Source organism: Myxine glutinosa, chromosome 2 (assembly GCF_964187855.1).
Source record: "Myxine glutinosa chromosome 2, kmMyxGlut1.1, whole genome shotgun sequence".
NCBI lineage: Eukaryota > Metazoa > Chordata > Myxini > Myxiniformes > Myxinidae > Myxine > Myxine glutinosa.
In genome coordinates this window covers 131386335-131408585 of record NC_136262.1, presented here as the reverse complement: position 1 = coordinate 131408585, position 22251 = coordinate 131386335, and the positions used below count along the sequence as shown (strand labels likewise).

The 22251-nt window shown below is 42.6% G+C and overlaps 1 protein-coding gene across 4 annotated transcripts in view; it reads right to left on the bottom strand.

Annotated features, from left to right (window-relative positions):
- LOC137421248 (TOX high mobility group box family member 3) overlaps nucleotides 1-22251 on the bottom strand; it is a 231009-nt gene that overhangs the window by 55799 nt on the left and 152959 nt on the right. For all 4 annotated transcript variants that reach the window (XM_078771666.1, XM_068107118.2, XM_068107119.2 and 1 more), the window contains one exon: nucleotides 6251-6496. In XM_078771666.1, the coding sequence (XP_078627792.1) occupies nucleotides 6251-6496 (246 nt within the window). The remainder of the gene's footprint in view (nucleotides 1-6250; nucleotides 6497-22251) is intronic.

Below are 22251 nucleotides of genomic sequence, written 5' to 3'. Positions count from 1 at the left end.
TCAAATTGTTTAATTGCATAGATTAACAGCATCATAAATAACCAATCGATATATGTGGGAAAATTACGTGCCCAGACCGGGAATCAAACCCAGGTCTACATAGCTCAGGCGACAGAGCACTGGTATGGTTCACCAGAGGACCTGGGTTCCATTCCCAGTCGGGGCTTGCAATTTTCCCACATATATCAATTAATTGTTTAATTATTTAATTTTCGATGATTTCATTTTTGAATCCTCGATTTTTTTCAATTTTCAATTATATATCTATGAGCAGGGGCTTCCCGGCGCTGCCTAGGGGGAGGGGGGGGTTGGGGAGGGGGGGGGGGTGGAGGAGAGGTTTGCTGGAAGCTGCATGAGCTTTTCCTTGTGGTGGTTTCAGGATGTGATGGACACTGAAATGCTATGGAGATATTGGCCACTTGGTGGTTACCTTTTGCCTGCGGGTCGACGACAGCACCGCCTGACCCTGCATCTTAATATACACTTTATAGTGGCCTTTGGTGGCCTCAAAACGGACTCCAAGGCCAACGTGTGGTGGCTTAAAACCTTTCCCAGATTCTGAAGAACCTACAACCAATATTTGTTGCCTGTGCACAAAATAATAATGCACAAAAACACAAACAAACACTTGAAAATATTTAAAAGATTTTTCAATTCGTTTTATGGCTTCCGGAGGGAGGTATTAAGTATTTTTAGGCTTGGTGTCTGTAGTGTCCCGCTTTTTTGGGGGGGGAAACAACCTCAAAAACATTTGTTTTCATTATGAGGCAGAATTTCAATGTTACCAATTGCGAAATTTGCGATGTTACCAATGTTACCAGCAAGGTGCTACCAATTGGCTAATATTACGAGTTGGCAATACCGAGAACTATCAGCGATCTCCGATCGCAGCCCTCTAGTTTGCACAGGAATCTATTAGGATGGGGACACAACCATTTCAGGGCATGTGCCTTAATGTCTTCATCATTCCCAAACTCAATGCTATCCGAATTTCCTGAAATGGTCCAAAAGACATGAGAAGTACAAGGTGGTAAGTCTGGACTGCATGGAAATTATTTAGAACTTAACCAATATGTCTCCAGTAAAGTAATTGTGATAAATTTACGGAGTGAGGAGAGTGAGTATTATTGTGCAGTAAAGTCAGACAATGAGACACCTGGCCAACCTCTGCATATTCGTTGTTTCATCTCATTCAGTAACAAGTTACAATGAGTCAGCATTGATGGCTTCCAAATTTTCAAGAAATTCCACATGAGTTAAACTTTTATACCATGAAGTATGTGTGCATGTAATGTATGCATGTGTGAATGAAGGAATAAATAAATAAATAAAGCTCGTGATAGTCTTCGTTACTATTACCCATGTGTTACCTGGTATCGTTATGTTATACCTAGCTCGGCTTCACGCTGTTGAAACCAAAGCTTTCAGAATCATTGGAATCTCCCGCGATGAAGCTATCTCCGAGGGCCTTTCACTGACTCACCGCAGGCAGGTTGGTGGTCTTTCTGTTTTCTACCGACTCCTCTCCGGCCTTGCTCCCCCTGCTCTATCTGTGCTCTGTCCCCCAAATATTCCTACAGGTCGCACAAGATCTGCCTGCAACCCTCTTATGGTTAAACTGCCAAAATCAAGACTCTCTGCTCACCTTCACTTCTTCGTGCCCCTTTTCTCCCGCCTCTGGAACAAACTCCCCCACTCCCTTCAATCCCACTCCACCCTCCAGGTCTTTAAAACAGCTGTTCACACCATCTCTTATCTTCCCCCATCCAAAACCTTGATCTTTTCTACCCCTGTTAATTCACCCCAGATCCACTCTTTTGGAATACCGACTGCTTTGCTGGAAATCCTTGCAGTGCCCGTGTGTTATTTACCTCTCCAACCCCCCCCCCCCCCCTTTCCCATGCCTCCTCCCCCCAAGCCCTCTCCCTCCCACAGATCTCCTGATGTCCCTGTTCTCAGCTGTTGTACTTGTGTGCTTCCCTCTCTCACCCATCTTGTCACCTGCTCCCTTTATTGTATGTTTTGTTTGTCCGTTTTTTCTTTGTGATTAATGTTCGCTCTTACGCGAGCCTCGATCTTGTATACAAACACAAACAAAAAATGTGTTCTGTAATGCCTCTCCCACCATCAAACCTTTCGGTCACGCAATTCCTTTCAGCTCCTCCAACACTGTCCTTCACTGTGCTCCCGGCTCAATTACAGAGCCACATCGCAACTCGCACGTACAGTCCTAGCCAACTCCAAACACTCAACATCTTTGCTCAGACTCAAAAGAGATACCGGACTCCACGTTCACAGTCTGGGTTTACAGGAAATGTGATCAGACAAGTGGCGAGAGTCGCATTGAGTATGTAAAACAATACAAACGACAATGTGTCCCTTCTTTCTTTTATCCTGTCCCTGCACCCCTGGTCCCTGCTGTCCACGACGCTGCTTTGTGCCACCAGCCTCCACTCCCACCCCTGTTGCTGTCCATCCCGGCTATGCAACCCCGTACCTGCCCCGCTCCAAGAGTGTTCTCCTGCGTGTGATTCCCGCTGTCTAACCCCATGAAACCACCGATATCAGAGGTCTGTGTCTAACGTTGCCGACCTAACCAGCTGCTGCAGTTGTGCCAGATATTGTATGCCTCATGGAAACATTCCTTTCGCAGGATGTCCGGACTTTTCTGTGTGTCTCCCTGGATATTGTCTCCTCCACTTTGACAGGCCAGTTCCCGCACTAGTGGTGATATTGTTTTGTGTGTTCATTCCCCACACCTCTTCCCTCCCCCACTCCACATACAATCCCTGCCTCTCACTGGTCATACCCGACTACATTTGGCTTTGTGTGCCTCTCCATAACAACATATTGTTTATTTCGTCTCTTCTAACAACCCTCCAACTCCGATGACTCCGACGCCCCCTCCACAAACATTGACCCTATTGTCTCCTCTCACCCCTGTTCACTCTTCATAATCTATGGAGACTTTAATTGCCACTATGCTTTGTGTTGGTTCAACCGTTCATACATGTCAGTGCATGGCCTAGCAGCTGAGTCATTCTGTGAAGTGACAGGACTTACAAAGTCCATTTCTTTTCCAACACGAATCTCATCAAATGCCAACCATTCGTTACTGAACTTTGTCTTTTCTTCAACACTTCCCATCAACCTGTTCCACCTGGTATATGTTACCCCTCCCGATAAAGAAGTGGATGAATGCCCTGAATCACAAGCAAAAGGTGAGGACCTTCTCTCTGGATATATCTTGTGCTTTTGACAATGTCTGGTATCCAGGCTTGATCTACAGTATAGAGAGATACTTTTGTATTCAGGGCCCCCTGTTCAAGCGCTTGTCTCATTTCCTCTATGAGTGATACAGCAGGTAGCCATTGATAGTGTCCTTTCCCATGATCTCCCACTTCAGATTGTGATTCCAGAAAGCAGCGTCTTAGGACCAGAGGCATTCTTGTTTATATCAATTATCAATCTTTTTCTCTTTCAAACCAACTCTATCATTTTGATGATAACTCGGCAGTGTAGAATGGTATGTATGCCACTCTTCTGAAAGACTGGCCACTGCTGAATCCATTTCATAAGAGCAGGACAAGATACGCCACTCATCATTTACTTGGTACATCGGCAAGCCGCAAGGTCTCACAATATATCTCCAGAAGGACCTGCAATCAAACGATGAAATCCTCTTCTCTGGATATCTATTGGAAGAGGTGCAGTCACTGGAACCGGTTGCCCCCCCACTATCTGCCATAACCTTCCGTGGGAGGATCATATTGCCAAAATAGCATCAAATGCCAGTTACAGTCTTGGTATTCTCTGTGGAGCTACAGCATTCGTGAACTGCATCAAGCTTGTCAATGTGTACAAGGCTTTTATATGGAGATCAATGGAGAATGGTGCTCCACTCTGCACTGGTGTTCCTGCAACCCACCTTCCTCCTCTTGAAGCGGTCAAAACCAAGACCTCCCACACAAATTTAATCTCAAGACAGAAATACAAATTCCCAGGAATGGTCACTCTCCCACTGCCGGGATCTCATTACACCGCACTCGTGAAGTGAAAAGCAGGGTTTGGCGTACACACGTGTGGCGTACACACGCGCATGCGTGTCTGCATTTTTAAAATCCATTTTCTCGGCAAATGTTGGTCCAATTGACACGAAATTTTACCATAGGAGCAGTTCTGCCTGTAGAATTTCTTATTCACAATTATGACGTCATAGGTCACGTGGTATGGACGCCATCTTGGAAAAACGTTACATCTCTACATATCTGTAACCGCTGAATGGAAAATTTTGAAACAAGGCTCATTGTCAAGTACTCCCATGGGGAATAAGATATGTTGATGATGATGTCATTGGTGCCTTCATTATGACGTCATAATTCGATAAGTACAATGCTTTATCTGATCAGTATGAAAAAAAAAATTCTCTGCGACTGTTAGTCCGATGGACACGAAATTTTGACCATAGGAGTGCCTCCTCCTGTAAAAGATTTTATGATAATTATGACGTCATAGGTCACGTTGTACGGGCGGCATCGAAGAAAAATCGAAAAACGTTGCACCTCTATGTCTCCAAATCTGCTCCATGGAAAAAAATTGAAACGTGGCTCATTGTAAATAACTCCGCATTGGGGATTGATGTTGTCATTGGTGCCTTAATTATGATGTCATAATTCGATAGGGACAACGCTTAGGCTGATCAGTTTGAAATTTATTGAGCGTGATATACACAACATTTATATTAGAGAATATAAATATATGATGCCATCGCTCATGTGGTCTGGCAGCCATATTGGATCAAAGAAAATAACCGAAGAGTTGGCTCGCACCAAGTTGACTGTGCAGGGTAAGTATTCTATGAAGACCTTCTAGTTTTGCATACGATTACACCTGGCTTTGATCTTTGATCATAAGGTTACACCTCCTATCCTCTGCAACCTCTTCCCTCACTGCGCTACTCCAGGTTGCAAGCGCTTCTTGCTTGCTCATCCTCGCCAAGTGCAGGCCAGTTGGCCACCTGCATTCATTCATCCACTTATTCTCTCAATTATGGAATCGTCTCCCTGTGTCCATTCTCTCGTCTTCCTCATTTCACTCTTTCAGTTGTGCTGCTCATGATTACAATCTGTGTGCTCATCCATGCAAGTGCATGATCTCTCCTACACACACTAATTATGTTCCATTCTTTCCCATTCTGTGAATCTTCAGGCCATTGTTAATCTTTTTTGTTATTCCTCCTTCTCTCGTATGTCCACTCTCTTCCTTCCACACAACGGCCTTTGGTAGCCTGTAAACCAATTTTCCTTTGTCCTTTAGCTCCTCCATGAATCCAGACTATTGTGTCGAAAAAAACAGTTTCCAAAACACAATTGCCATGAGATTTCAGACTGATGAAGGAACCTTGAATATTTTAGTGGTGGAGATAAATGATCTCTCTCTCCCGAATGGCTTGGCATGAAATGATGGATGCAGGGCTTGCAATCTTTTTTTTACAATCTTGTCACAATCTTTTTCAAGAAATCATTTCCTTCCCTCCAGAAGTTCTTCAGAAGTTGTGATGCAAAGGTAATGGATTCGGGTCCTTTGATACCTGCCTTGCACGAACTTTAATTAAATTGAGAATGATTGATTGTTTGCACATTGACAACAACGAAATCTCATTATTTTGCAATTTTCCATATAGTAATCCCGATATTTTCTGGAAATAGCTGTTCAATATACCTAACGCTTGCTTGAAAGGCAGCGGTTGGTTGCATGTGAGAACGCTCAGAATCGCTTACCATTTCAAGGCCATTTTTGAACTGAGTGCACCATTTAACACATCTATGCGAAAGACACACATCAACATATTTTCTCATGTGCATGTCAACTGGTTCAATGTTCAAAACCTTAACAAGAAATTCAATGTACACTGCACGCAAATGTTTACCAGCATCTTTGCCTTACCCAGAATTATTTGACCAGCATTGACATGACATCCTGTATAAGTTGTTCATGGCAGACATTATCAGTGCACATCATTTCAGCATTGAACTATCATTTTCAGCAAATGAAAAATTCGAAACAAAAAAATCTACATTATCATTGAACTGCCCTCATACAAAAGATGGTTTCACATTTACATAGAAATGAAAAATAAGACAAGGAAACAGTGTGATTCGGAGTACTAAAAATAGCAAGTAATTTGGAGTAGGGCTATTTCCCTGGGCACAAACAATAAGAAGCAACAACAGCTTGGAAGAAAACTCACCAGTATACCCATAGGTGGCCCCATTGCTTCAACCATGCCCCGAGATATGGTGATGGCAGGAAGATCCAGGTTCTGTGGAGGAAACTGGGGAGCAAACTGTCCTCGCTGATGTGAAAGGGTATCTTCCACTGTAGGGTAGCGTACAATGTGTTCATTCATGGGCAGGGAAGTAGGACCAATTTCATGATGTGGGTTGATGGGTGGTATTTCAAATTCTTCATCACCAAGACTGGGGGTGTGAAATGTCTGAAAAAGTAGAGGAAAGTAAGGTTGGAGTTAGGAAATAAACCATGTAGGATATACGTATATATATATAGTGCATTCAGAAAGTATTCAGACCCCTTCACTTTTTTCACATTTTGTTATGTTGCAGCCTCATACTGAAACCGTTTAAATTCATTTTTTCCCTCATCAATCTACACTCAATACCCCATAATGACAAAGAGAAAACAGGATTTTAGAAAGTTTTGCAAATTTTTTAAAAAGAAAAAACTGAAATATCACATTGACATAAGTATTCAGACCCTTTGCTATGACACTTGAAATTTAACTCAGGTGCCTCCCATTTCTCTTGATCATCCTTGAGATGTTTCTACACCTTGATTGGAGTCCACCTGTGGTAAATTCCATTGATTGGACATGATTTGGAAAGGCACACACCTGTCTAAATAAGGTCTCACAGCTGACAATGCATATCAGAGCAAAAACCAGGCCATGAGGTCGAAGGAACTGCCTGCAGAGCTCAGAGACAGGATTGTGTGGAGGCACAGATCTGGGGAAGCCTACAAAAAAAAATTCTGCTGCATTGAAGGTTCCCACGAGCACAATGGCCTCCATAATTCTTAAATGGAAGAAGTTTGGAACAACCAGGACTCTTCCGAGAGCTGGCCGCCCGGCCAAACTGAGCAATCGGGGCAGAAGGGCCTTGGTAAGAGAGGTGACCAAGAACGCGATGGTCACTCTGGCTGAGCTCCAGAGATCCTGTGTGGAGGTGGGACAAACCTCCAGAAGGACAACCATTAATGCAACACCCCACCGATCTGGGCTTTATGGCAGAGTGGCAAGACGGAAGCCTCTCCTCAGTGAAAGACACATGAAAGCCGCTTGGAGTTTGCAAAAAAGCACCTAAAGGACTCTCAGACTGTGAGAAACAAGATTCTGTGGTCTGATGAAACCAAGATTAAATTGTTTGGCTTCCCTCTGGCCGCCACCTTCGCCCTCCTCCCCCCCCCCCCCCCTCGCTATGCTAGTGCATGCAGTGGAGTGACACCCTATCCCATGGAAGTATGAATCGAGTTAAAAATTATTATGAAGTTAAATAAAAAAAACTAACACCAGAAGCAGAATCACAGCCTCGCTTAAATAAATGAATACATACACTTAGTTATAAACTCGCAAGATATGGTAAATTTTGTCAGATTTCACTCCAGATTTGGACATTTATTTAGTCTACAGCATCCAATCCTCATGTACGAATCCAGATTTTGATGATATGCTTCAATTATGTAATGACAATTGATTGCGTTTCCAAGGCAAGGCATGTTTGAGTAGGCCAAAACAAAATGGTGGCTTGAGAACCCAGCGAGGTGCAGTGCCGCCATATTGGTAAGCGTTTTCCGGGGCTTTTTTTCTTATGAGCACCTCTTTAATCATCTTCAAAAACGGAGTTACAACAAACCCAAACACCCAGTTTTCATCATTGCAATCTGTTGGATGTCCAGGTGTATGCATGCAACGTTTGGGGCTGCTGGGTTTCATGGTTTTGGAGTTATGGAGGAGACAGACGGATACTGCCTTTTATATATATATATATATATATATATATATATATATATATATATATATATATATATATATATATATATATATATACATACATACATATATATATATATACAGTATATACACTGCATGGCCAAAAGTATGTGGACACCTGAACATTACACCCATATGTGCTCGTCGAACATTTATTTCCAAAATCATGGGCATTAATATGGAGTTGGTCCCCCCTTTGCTGCTATAACAGCCTCCACTCTTCTGGGAAGGCTTTCCACTGGATGTTTGAACATTGCTGCATGGATTTGCTTCCATTCAGCCATAAGAGCATTAGTGGGGTCGGGCACTGATGTTGGGCGATTCGGTCTGGCTTGCAGTCGGCGTTCCAATTCATCCCAAAGGATGGGGTTGAGGTCAGGGCTCTGTGCAGGCCAGTCAAGTTCTTCCACACCGATCTCGACAAACCATTTCTGTATGGATTTCGCTTTGTGGACGGGGTCATTGTCATGCTGAAACAGGAAAGGGCCTTCCCCAAACTGTTGCCACAAAGTTGGAAGTACACAATCGTCTAGAATGTCATTGTATGCTGTAGCGTTAAGATTTCCCTTCACTGGAACTAAGGGGCCTAGCCCAAACCATGAAAAAAATCCCCAGACCATTATTCCTCCTCCACCAAACTTTAAAGTTGGCACTATGCATTCGGGTAGGTAGCGTTCTCCTGGCAACCGCCAAACCTAGGTTCGTTCGTCGGACTGCCAGATGGTGAAGTATAATTTATCATTCCAGAGAACGCGTTTCCACTGCTCCAGAGTCCAATGGTGGGTGAGCTTTACAACACTCCTGCCGACGCTTCGCATTGCATATGGTGATCTACGGCTTGTGTGCGGCTGCTCAGCCATGGAAACCCATTTCATGAAGCTACCGGCGAATAGTTGTTGTACTGATGTTGCTTCCAGGGGCAGTTTGGAACTCGGTAGTGAGTGTTGTAACCGAGGACAGACGATTTTTACACGCTTCAGCACTCGGCAGTTACGTTCTGTGAGCTTGTATGGCCTACCACTTAGCGGATAGCTGTTGTTGCTCCTAGACGTTTCCACTTCACAATAACAGCCCTTATTGTTGGAAAGGTGGCATCCTATGATGGTGCCACATTGAAAGTCACTGAGCTCTTCAGCATGGCCCATTCTACTGCCAATGTTTGTCTATGGAGATTGCATGGCTGTGTGCTTGATTATCTATACCTGCCAGCAATGGCTGTGGCTGAAACAGCCGAATGCACTAATTAGGAGGGGTGTCCGCATACTTTTGGCCATGTCGTGTATATACTGTATATCCGTATATCAGATACCGTATATCAGAGATTTTCAATCAGTGGGTCGTGCCGCAAGGCGCAACCTAGTGGTCCGCAGAGATCATACCAACCTGAGAAGGCAGGTTATTCGTTTTCCTTATGAGTATTCCTAAAATTTACCTCATGAAGAAAAAGTTACATGAATACTGTTGTATTCATTTGTGATTGGAATGATGCTGTTTAGAATGAAAATAATGAGAGATTTAGTTTAAAGGAGAATTATGAAATGTCGTGAGGGTTGCCATCCGTGACATTCGCGGATTCGGTATTTGCAGTTTCGCCATTGACCGTATTTGGTTGATCAAACATCCGAAACGAGGACTTATGGATTTGGTCTCGTCCGTCCGTCCATGTGTCCACAACCATATCTCGGAGATGTATGGACCAATTTTGTTCATACTTGACACAAAGACAATACATGAGTATATATATGCAGAAGATATTGTTTTGTCATCCGACCAAAGATGGCTGACTGGCAGTCTTTCACTCCGTACAGCAAAATTACTAAAAACACGAAGGGGGTGATGACATTTTATGTATTTTTCTTCTTAATATCTTCTATTTAATCCATTGCAGCAGACAGCGATATATAACTAAGTTCAGAGCACCTTCTTTTTTTTTTAAGTTATCATTATTTCTTCGCAGGCCCTGACCTTTTTGACATACACACAAGTGGGCCTTGAGGTGCAATAGGTTGAGAATCCTTGGTATAAATGAACAAAATGATAAATAATTAACGGTCGCTAGGGTCGCGCAGATAGCTCAGTTGGCAGAGTGCTGCTATGTTCACCAGAGGACGTGGGTTTGATTCCTGGTCTAGGTGTGAAATTTTCCCACATATGTCAATATATATACAGACTTGGCATTTAATATGGAATATTTTTTTTTTCTTGACTTGGGTTTACTTTCTTAACTCAGTATATCAATCTGGTGAGTTTCTTTTACACTTCGGTGATTTATTTGTTAAAAGAACCATGTCACTGATTGTCTGTCGCAGCAAGAAGTCAACAACAGGATTATATCACAGGTGGCGTGGCAAAATGTACGGACAGGTGCATTTTGATGATTGGCTTCACATTCGGGTAGACAAGGGTTGTTGCATTCTGTATTAGTGGAAAACAACTGCTGCACGTCTCCAAAAGTTATTGCCGCTTCCTCTGGAGATGGTCCGTCAACTCGACAATGCTGTTTGTCATGGAGTGGTGGCTTCACGAAATTACGGCATGAAACAGCGTGCTATTGCTCGGCAGTATGGCATCACTCAAGGTCAGGTGTCAAAGATCCTGAAACGAAATGCTGAGAGGGGTGTCCCTACTCCAATACCGAGGCCAGGACGTCCCCGCAGAACCACAAGGAGGGATGATCGCCAGCTGCACCGGGTAGTCCGCAATGGCCGTACCAAGTCAGCTAATCGGCTTAGGGCTGAGTGGCAGCAACTGACAAATGTGCCTGTATCCAGAAGGCTAGTCAACCAACGACTGGTTCAAGCAGGCTATCGTGCCAGGCGTCCCCTAAGAAAGCCACGCCTGACCAGACAACACCACCAGCGCCGATTGCAGTGGGCCAGAGAGCACCGTCAATGGCAGCCAGGACACTGGAATCACGTGATCTCCAGTGGGCGAGTCTAGATTTCTGGTCTATCGTTAAGATGGCGGCGTCTGAGTGCGCAGACAAGTGCATGAAGCCTACAACAAAGATTGTATAGTGCCAAGAGTCCAGGCTGGAGGTGGTGGGGTGACCGTTTGGGCTGCTTTTCATGCAGGGGGCAAAACTGACCTGGTTGTTCTGAATGGAAACCTGAACCAGTTCAAGTACAGGGCCATTCTGGAAGAAATATTGCTTCCATTTACTCGTGCAGCCTTTTGAGGAAACTTTGTCTTCCAAGATGACAATGCACGGCCTCATCGTGCTCGCATGATCCAACACTTTCTTGCTGACCGTGGTGTAGAGCATGTGGAGTGGCCTGCCATGTCCCCGGATATGAATCCGATAGAGAACTTGTGGGCAGAATTAACTCGTCAAATCGACCACTTGGACCAGCAGCCGACCTCTGTGCGTGAATTGCAGCAGGCTATTGTCACTGCATGGCAAGCGATTCCTGTCCAAACCTTGGCAAATCTCGTGAACAGCATGCCTCAACGTGTGCGTGCTCTCCTGAATGCTCGTGGGGGTTACACGAAGTACTGAACTGTAATTTTACTGTCCGTAATCCCAGTCGTAATTTAACTTTTGTTTTTGTTAAAAAAAATTTGGGCTAATGTGCAAAATAAAGAGATACTTCTGGAAAACACACAGAAGTTTAACACAGTACTGTCCGTGAATTGAGTTCGATATCAGTTTACATCACTTTCAAGGATCAATTTATTTGTTTCGAAATGTCAAATGTGGTTTTTGTTTCTTTTAAAGGTCACATTAACAAAATCTAGAATAATTTCAACATAATTCCAATGAACTTTTGGTTCTAAGTCAACTTGAAAAGTAAGTTCACCCCCCAAAAAAAATATTCCATATTAAATGCCAAGTCTGTATATATATATATATATATATATAATATATATATATATATATATATATATATATATATATATATTTATATATATATATGTATATATCTATATATATATATATATATATATATATATATATGTATATATATATATATATATATATATATACAGTATATGTATATATATATATATACAGTATATGTATATATATATATATATATATATATATATATATATATATATATATATATATATATATATATACAGTATATGTACAAACAATATATATATATATATATATATATATATATATATATATATATATATATATATATATATACAGTATATGTACAAACAATATTTATATATATATATATACAGTATATGTCCAAACAATTATTATATATATATATTTTTTGTATACAGAATCAAGGCTCGTGAAAGAGCTAACATTTATTTCACAAACAAATCAAACAGACAAACAAAATATATAAAAAGGGGGAGCGGAAGACAAGATGGGGAGAGAAGGGGAAGCACACAAACACAACATTTGAGAGCAGGGAGATGTGTGGGAGGGAGAGGGCTTGGGGGTAGGAGGTGTGGGAAGGGGGGTGGGGGTGGGAGAAGTATAAAACACAAGGACACCAAGGACTTCCAGGACAGAAGTTGGTATTTCAAAATAGTGGATTTGGGGTGAAATTAGCGGGGGTAGAAAAGATCAAGGTTTTGGATGGGGGAAGATAAGAGATGGTGGTGAACAGCTGTTTTAAAGACCTGGAGGGTGGAGTGGGATTGAAAAGAGTGAGGGAGTTTGTTCCAGAGGCGGGAGAAAAGAGGCACGAAGAAGTGAAGGTGAGCAGAGAGTCTTGATTTTGGCAGTTTAACCATAAGAGGGTTGCAGGCAGATCTTGTGCGACCTGTAGGAATATTTGGGGGACAGAGCCCAGAGAGAGCTGGGGGGGCAAGGCCAGAGAGGAGTCGGTAGAAGACGGAAAGACTGCCAACCTGCCTGCGGTGAGTGAGTGAAAGGCTCTTGGAGTTAGCTTCATCGCGGGAGATTCCAATGCTTCTGAACGCTTTGGTTTCAACAGCGTGAAGACGAGCTAGGTGTGAGGCAGGAGCACCAGCCCAGAGGGGAGAGCAGTATTCCATTCAGCTGCGGATGAAAGCCTTGTATGTGGTGAGGAGCTCAGGTGTGCCAAGGAAGGACTTCGCACGACGGAGGATGCCCAGTCGGCGACTGGCTTTGGAGGCCAGATTTGAAATGTGGTTTTCCCAGGAAAGATCATGGCAGATAGCAAGACCCAAAAGCTTGAGTGACAGAACTTCTTGGAGAGGATTATTCAGAAAGTGGATGGGAGGGTTGTCCAGTCGGTCTTTTCGGAAGAGACATCGTAAGAGTGTGAGATTTGTCAGGATTGAAAGACATGTTACACTTGTTTGCCCAGTCTGTGATTTTGTCCAGGTCTGCAGAGAGTGAGGAGGCTGCAGACTGCCGATCTGAGGGATGAGGAATGGAGCAACAGACAGTAGAGTCATCAGCAAAGAGATAGAGAGGATTTTCAAGAGAGTCAGAGAGATCATTGATGAAGACCAGAAAAAGCACAGGGCCCAGAACCCTGCCTTGGGGAACTCCAGCCTGAACAGGAAGAGGAGATGAGAGAAACCCATTCAGGGCCACAAGTTGACTACGACTAGAGGAAGTCCGCCAGCCATGCGTGGAGATTTCCATGGATACCAAAGGAGGAGAGCTTGGTGAGCAGAGCGGGGTGCCATACCGTATTGAAGGCACGTGATATGTCAAGGGAGACAGCTCTAATTTCCTGTTTGCCATTGAGGACCTCCATCCATTGTTGAGAAAGCAGAAGCAGCATGTCCAGAGTAGAGTGACCAGGTCTGAAACCAAATTGATGATCAGAGATCAAGCCATTGGAGAAGGGGAAAGATTTCATATCCTAAGCAATGATGGATTCCATGACTTTGCTGATAATTGGGAGAAGACTGATTGGTCTGTAGTTGCTAGGATCTGTCTTTGCACCTTTTTTGTGCAAAGCGGTGATGTTGGCTGATTTCCAAGCAGATGGCAGATGACCTTGAGCAAAAGAGAGGGTGAAGAGAACAGAGGGAGTGAAAGAGCGGAAGAACAAGATTTTAGGACCCGTGGGCTGATGCCGTCAGGTCCAGTTGCAGAATCCGAGTCGAGGGTTGACAGAAACTTTTCCACCTTGTCAGGAGGAAAGGACACGGAGTCCAGGAGCAGCTGGGTACGACTGGGTACGGTGGGTACAGAGAGGGATGGGTTTGGGACACAAGATTTAGAGGCAAACACAGAGTTGAGGCATTCAGCTTTTTCACGTGCGGAGTCAGCCGTGTAGCCGTTTGAGGTGAGGGAGGGGATGGAGGGGGAACAAACACCAGAAACAGATTTGACCAGACGCCACCAGGATTTGGAAGAGGGAGACAGATAAGAGAGTTCGGTGTTGAGAACAGAGAGATATTGTTTCCTGGCTCTCCTGAGGGTGGACACACACAATATATATATACATATACAGTACCTTCAGAAAGTATTCAAACTCCTTTACTTTTTTCACATTTTGTTCTGTTACAGTCTGAATTTAAAATGGATAAATTATGGGTTATTATGATCCACACATAATACCCCATAATGTCAAAGTGGAAATGTTTTTTTAAATTGTTACAAAATAATTTAAAATGAAATAGAGAAATATCTAATTTACATAAGTATTCAACCCCCTGAGTCAATACTTCATAGAAGGGCCTTTGTGAGTGATTACAGGTTCGAGTCCTCTTGGGTATGTCTATATCAGTTTTGCACATCTGGATTTGGGGAGTTTTTCCCATTCTTCCTTGCAGATTTGATCAAGCTCTGTCAAGTTGGATGTGAGCATCGGTGAACAGCAATCATCAATTCTTTCTATAAATTCTCAATGGGATTCAAGTCTGGGCTTTGGTACAAGTCTCCCAGTCCCTGCCACTGAAAAGCATCCCCGTAGCATGATGCTGCCACTACCATGCTTCATGGTAGGGATGGTGCTTGCTGGGTGATGAGCTGTTCCCAGTTTCCACCTGATATTTGCATTCAGGCCAAAAGGTTTCATTTTCATCTCATCAGTCCACAGAATCTTATGCCTCATTCTCTCACGATTTTTCATGTGCCTTTTTTAAAATTCCAGGCATGCTGTCATGTCATGCCTTTTTCTCAGGAATGGCTTCTGTCTGGCCACTCTCCCATAAAGCCTAGATTTGTGAAGTGCTGCAGAGGCTGGTATCGTTGGGGCAAGTTCTCCAATCTCAGCCATGGAAATCTGTAGTTCTATCGGAGTGGTCATTGGATTGGGTTCTTGTTCACCTCCCTGACCAAAGTCCTTCTTGCCCAGTTGCTCAGTTTGGTCGGACGGCCTTGTCTAAGAAGAGTCTGGGTAGTTCCATATTCTTTCCATTTCCTAAGGCTCTTGGCTCATTGTCAAGTGCTCATTTTCAAGTGTCAAGCTCACTTTGCTCATGGGAACTTTTAACACTTTAGAAATTGTTTTCTACCCTTCCCCAAATCTATGCCTCCTCGCCATTCTATCTCATTGTCAAATCAGATGATCAGATGATCAAAGGAAATTGGATGCACCTGAACTCAATTTGGAGTGTCATAGCAAAGGGGTTGAATACTTATTGACTCAAGATATTTCATTTATGTTCTACTTTGATATTATGGGGTATTAGATCAGAAAAAAGAAATCTCAGTTGAATCCATTTTAACTTCAGGCTGTAACACAACAAAATGTGAAAAAAGTCACGAGGGGTGTGAATACTTAATGAAGGTAACCCCCCCACACACACACACACACACACACACACACACACACACACACGTGTCTGTCTGTGTGTGTGTGTGTGTGTGTGTGTGTGCGTGTATGTATATATATGCACGGTTGTTGGGATGATACATAGTCATATAATATACAGTAGTATAAATCCGGGTGGGAAAGCTTTAGATTTGGTGAACCACATGGAGTTGCAGTAAAACTTTGCTGCTATTGCAATGCAGCCAGCTTGTGTGGTGACAGTGGAAGTCACCGCAGATGAGAAACAGACAGTTGGGATGGGTGATTACAAGCTGATCCATGTTAAAGGAAATAGGGGAATATCTAGACTAGAGAGTCGTCAGTCGTTGGGTAAATCCCAAGTTCCTGCCTTGGCTACCACAGTGAAGGCATTGACAAACTAATCCGTGTATTCCTTGGCATGAGACTGCATTCACAGCGCTGACACCTTGGCAATAGTATACACTGATTAACATCATCAGCATGGGTGGATTATCATATTGAGTCAAAAATTTGGGTCAAGAGAGCAAATTTTACAGCACAAAGTCAGAAAATACACCTAGAATAGCACTTGGTCGAGTGCATACCTCCACCAGGCTGAACGGTATCCCACTGATAGGCCGAACCTGCATCTAGACCTCAACCAAAATCGAATTGTTTTGTTCTTGTCAACTTCCCAACTCATCCAACAAGTTTTGTCATAATCCGTCGACATTTTAAAATACCATGCTATACATCGTTTTTGGCCCTGTCTCTCAATATTGAAGAATCGCTTAAGAAATTCTCTGATCCGGATCCGGATTCTGATCTTCACCCAAAACTAGTCATTTCGTCCTCGCCACACACCCAACCTGTCCACCAAGTTGCATCCATAACTTTTTGAGATATCCTGCTCACAGACAGAAAAACAAACAGGGACGAATACGTAACCTCTGTCTCCCTTTGACGGCGGAGGTATAGAGGGGAAAGAAAGCCGAGGACACATTTGACAATTTGTTCTGTCACACACAATGGGCACCAGATTGGGTGTCGTGTGACTAAAGCTTGCACCATATTTCTTGCAAGGCCTTCTGCGCCCAAATTTAGTGGCCTCGAGATTAGGAAATCTCTTTTCTTATCCATCTCAATTGTTGAACATCTGTGGTTATTGCAAAATTTTGTTCCTGGTACAAGACTAAATACTTTCAGGTGTTCGAGTGTGCTTTGAGTTATTTAATAAGGTTCGCATCTTTGTTTTATTGTGTAGATATTTCAACTCTTCAAATAAACCGATTACAAATTCTGCAATGAACCACCACCTTGCATTTGCCAATTACCAATTTGCTCATAAGTTCGTGATTAATTGAGAGGAGTGATCAAGGGCAGATGGAAAGATTGTGCATATTTTTTTTAGTGGAGTGTTTAAAAACATTATCCTCTGGCAATAATGCTTGTTAAAATATTGAATTTCTTTGACAATGTGTTAATGATTTGGCTCATGACCTCGAGGTGGGGGGTATTTGGAATGGCATGCGGAAATGATGGCAGGCGGGAATGAATATTGAGGGGAAAAAGGAAATATATAAAGAGAGAGGAATACCTCATGTTACACTGTGTGAATTATTTAATCACATTTTTTAATCATAAATATTGGTGATACAGCCACGTGAAAAAGTAAGTACACCCCATGTAAAGTTTTGACCTTTTCAACATATTTCAACATACAGCTATTTGATCTTCATTTCAACAATATTGAAAGATAAAGGTGATATAATATAACAAATATCATGAAACATTTACATTTTGTAGTCCATTGTATAATTTAAATAAACATAAATGCAAATTTCGCATGTGGAAAAAGTAAGTACACCCCGACATTTATCACTACTTCAAATACCTAAAATTAGAATCAGGTGCACCAGCTCAGGTGCAAATGATTAGAACATCGTCAGAGAGGATCTTGGAGGAACCTGTCTTATTTAAACCTCAGACATTTAGTTTGGTTTGCTCTTTGTTGTTGACGTGTGTGGCGTCACCATGCCTAGATCAAAATAGCTCTCTGAGGCCTTCAGAAAGAAGGTTATAGATGCCTACGAGTCTGGGAAGGGATTCAAAAAGATCTCCAAACAATTTGAAATCTATCATTCGACTGTCCGGAAGATCATCTACAAGTGGAGAACATTCCAAACAACTGCCAACTTGTTCAGGCCAGGCCGCCCCAGCAAGTTCAGGCGAGAGCAGACCGCAAGATGCTGAAAGAAGTCTGTAGGAACACCAGAATGTCATCACGGGACCTACAGGTAGCTCTTGCCACTGTTGATGTCAAAGTGCACGAGTCTACCATTAGAAAGAGGCTGCACAAATTTGATCTACATGGGAGGTATGCCAGGAGGAAACCTTTGCTGTCCAGAAAGAACATCAGGGCAAGACTAAAGTTTGCCAATGAACACCTCGGCAAAGACCAGCACTTCTGGAACAATGTGCTCTGGACAGATGAGTCAAAGGTCGAGCTATTTGGCCACAGCACCAGAAGACAAGTTTGGCGAAAACCAAAGACAGCATTTGACCACAAGAACCTGATACCAACTGTAAAGCATGGTGGTGGAAATATTATGGTTTGGGGCAGCTTTGCTGGATCAGGGCCTGGGCAGCTCACCATCATAGAATCCACTATGAATTCTTCATTATACCAGAGGGTGCTTGAGGATAATGTGAGGCCATCTGTCAGCAAGTTGAAGCTCAACCGAAGGTGGACCTTGCAACATGACAATGACCCTAAACATACAGGTAAATCCACCAAGGAATGGCTGAAAAGAAAGAAATGGAGGGTTCTGGAATGGCCAAGTCAAAGCCCGGATCTAAACCCCATCGAGATGTTGTGGGGGGATTTGAAACGAGCTGTGCATGCAAGAAACCCCTCAAACATGGCACAGCTGAAAGATTTCTGCATGGAGGAGTGGGCATAAATTTCTGCCAGTCGATGTCAGAGACTGGTAGACAGTTTAAAAAACGCCTACTTGAGGTTGTTTCTGCCAAAGGGGGCAATACCACCTATTAGAGCCATGGGTGTACTTACTTTTTCCACATGCGAAATTTGCATTTAAATATTTATTTAAATTATACAATGGACTGAAAAATGTAAATGTTTCATGATATTTGTTGCATTATATCACCTTTATCTATCAATATTGTTGAAATAACGATCAAATAGCTGTATGTTGAAATATGTTGAAAAAGTCAAGACTTTACATGGGGTTTACTTACTTTTTCACGTTAGTGTATGTGTAAGGTCATAGTTATAATATGATAGTTTTGTTCAAGATGTTATTAAATTTTGCATATTCCTTAATGATAACGAATGCAAAAGGAAAACCAAGGAAAACTAGAACGGCACTCTTCGACGTCGACCGATATGCCACCACCCACAATAGTACATCATTATACATACTTGTAGCAAGTTTGATTTGAATCCCTTCAGCTCTTCTCAAAAATTACAATTTTATCAGACATGACCTCTGACATTTGACCTTTGACTCCGAAATCTCACAGTTCATCTTTGCATCATAATATATACTTATACCATGTTTAGTCCAAGTCCCATCACTGGTTCACAAGTTATCTCGGTATTATATTATTTACCTAACAGGACCTCTGACCTTTGACCTCTTGACCCCATAATCCAATCAGTTCATCTTTGCATCATTATACATACTTGTACCAACTTTGACTTTGATGTCTTAAGCCGTTCTTAAGTTACCACGGTAATGAAAACCTATCACGGACGGGCAGACGGACAGCCGGACGGGTAACCCGAAAAATAATGCCTCCAGCGACTTGATTGGGCATAAAAATTGAAGACCATAGAATTATAACCAGGCTAAGTCACATTTTATTTTTTTCCCCCGTTTTTCAAAATATTTTTCACGTTTTTCTCGAAATGACTAAAATGTGACTTAGCCTGGTTATAATTCTATGGTCTTCAATTGTTCCACGAATTAAGGTTTTGATATTGATTTTGATCACAGGATGTTATCAAATGGGTCGATACAGAACATAAAAGTCTACTTGAGGCCATCATAAAAGTTTACATTAACAGCATGATGTTCTTGAATGGAATGACAAAAGTGCTTTTGATCTGGAAGTTTCTTTATTATCTCTTAACCCATTAAGGTTTGCAGCTCCAAAGCCTCCATGGACGTGCAGTAGAAAACCGTCCAATCCAGTGAAAGAATAACAGATCTACAGGCAGATCTTTCCAAGGCAAGTACTACTCAAATAAACTCGCAATGCTGCAGTGATAATGACGGGTCCAAGACCTAATAAGCAACTTACTTCAACGGCTACTTTTACTTCCACAACGGTCAGCAATACATGCATGTGACCCTCGACCCCGGATCACCTCCAATGAGACAAAAAATATGTCGAATGTGTGAATAACAAAGTGGTTGGCAATGCCAAAAGGAGTACGCAAACAATACTTTTTGGATGTAAAAGCCTCCAGTATCTATGGTGGTTAAGAAAGTCAATATCTCAGCATGGACTCCTAAGATGAATAAAAAGGAATGCAAGCCGAGGCCATATTTTAGCCGAGTGTTCTGCCACAATGTACCACACATCGGGTGGGTTGTGACTAACCTTGAACGACATTCCTAGCTGAGCCCTCTTTGCCCAACCTCAATGCCCTCATCAAAACACACTGCCCTTTTTGTCCCTCCAAGGAGTCAAGTATCTCCGGTTATAGTACCAGCTTTCAGCTGTTTACAGTTGAAGCATTCAGAATTGCCGAAAAATTAGTCTGTAAAATCAGGCCACTGAGTAGGCCCCAGGGGATGAAGCATGGGCAGTCTTCATGACAGCAATGCAATAAAGACATTTGTGTCAACAAGCACGCAGCATTTTGGAAAATACTCCTTTCTCTCCAAATTACAACCTTGCGAAGAGGCCCCGCATCGTAACAGTATGGAAAATGATTTATTATAAAAGGACCCATTTTATACAGAAATGAGGTTTTAAGAAATTGTTTTCATGGCATATCTGCTTCACAAAGAGGCACACTGTCCAGTGAAATGTATACACAGGTCTGTGAAAACAAACGCAGCCACAGCAGGCTTGGCCTGGCAATAGCCCAAACTGTAATCCAGGCATTTCTTGGACTCAGCCCAAGCAGCCAGTTTGCCCAGAAGGTTCTGTTTTCTGTAATAAATGTTTGCGAAAAAACGAAGGCCCGAAAGCCTTTATGAAACATCTGGAGCGAACGCAGCAGTTTTGAAAGCTCATACCATAACTGCCTTTGATTTTTTTTTCTCTCACCACCCCAATACACACAAACATGCACAGACACACACAAAGACACATACACGCACAAGCGCACATGCATGCTCACGCACAATGTTGTTGATCTGAACAGTTGTTGGCTGGTGATTTGGAATGTCTTTACAGATTGGATGGTCTGTGCTTGATTAAAGGAATTAAATACACATTTGATGCTTTTCAACAGAGGTCATATTAAGAGGGGATGGGGAGGATACAGGGAGTTGAGTTCACATTTAAGTCATCACCAGCAAGATGTCTACATGGTGGTGAATTTTAAAGATTTGGCGAATTTGGTAAGGATTAATCTTAAAATTGATACGGTTGTTGTTGTTGTTTCTGTTGTATCGCCCCAGGCAGTTCTGTCGAACAGGCCCGCGGCACTGAGACAGCCGATGATCTCCCAGAAGCGACCCAGGAATCCCCCGCATCTAAGATAGTTTACCTCTGCCTTCCTGAAGCCAGGGCCACTGGAGAGAGAGAGAGAGAGAGAGAGAGAGAGAGAGAGAGAGAGAGAGAGAGAGAGAGAGAGAGAGAGAGAGAGAGAGAGAGAGAGAGAGAGAAAGAGAGAGACAGAGAGAGAGAGAGAGAGAGAGAGAGAGAGAGAGAGAATAGAGGGAATAGGACAATCCATGGTGACAGATCTGTGCTCAGACTGGGCCGTGCTGCCCTGACAAATCCGGGCAGCAGGGAAGAGAGGGGAAGATTTTGCCCCCAACTTGCATTGGGGGAGGGGGGTAAAACCACCGTGAAGAGTCATCCTTGTTAGTTGCAATTAGTAAGGTATAATGGAATCATAGATTCAGGTTTTGTTTGAACTTTTAGGCACAATATCAGAGGTGTTTAAACATAAAGATGTACTTTCCCACCTTATTATGTGCTTACAGAGATGGCTCTTATAAAATGACAAAATACATTTCCAAAGTATACTCAGTGGAACCAATTTTGTCTTGGTAGAAAAAAACAAGACCGAAAGTCTAATAGCGGCGTAGCCGGGCTTGTAAAATATTATAAACCACAAACACACATGATTAGCTTTTTAAACAGTCGCTAGTGCTATTTATAACATTAAACAAAGAAATTTGGAGGAATCACGACATCCGTGAGGTAAGTTTTACTTACAGAACTGAGGGAAGATCTACTGTAATCTAGATTATACCCCACAAGGGTTGGGTACGTACCGTTTTGTTGGAAGAGATGTAACGCCAATGCTTTCGATATTTTAAGGTCATTTTAACATTC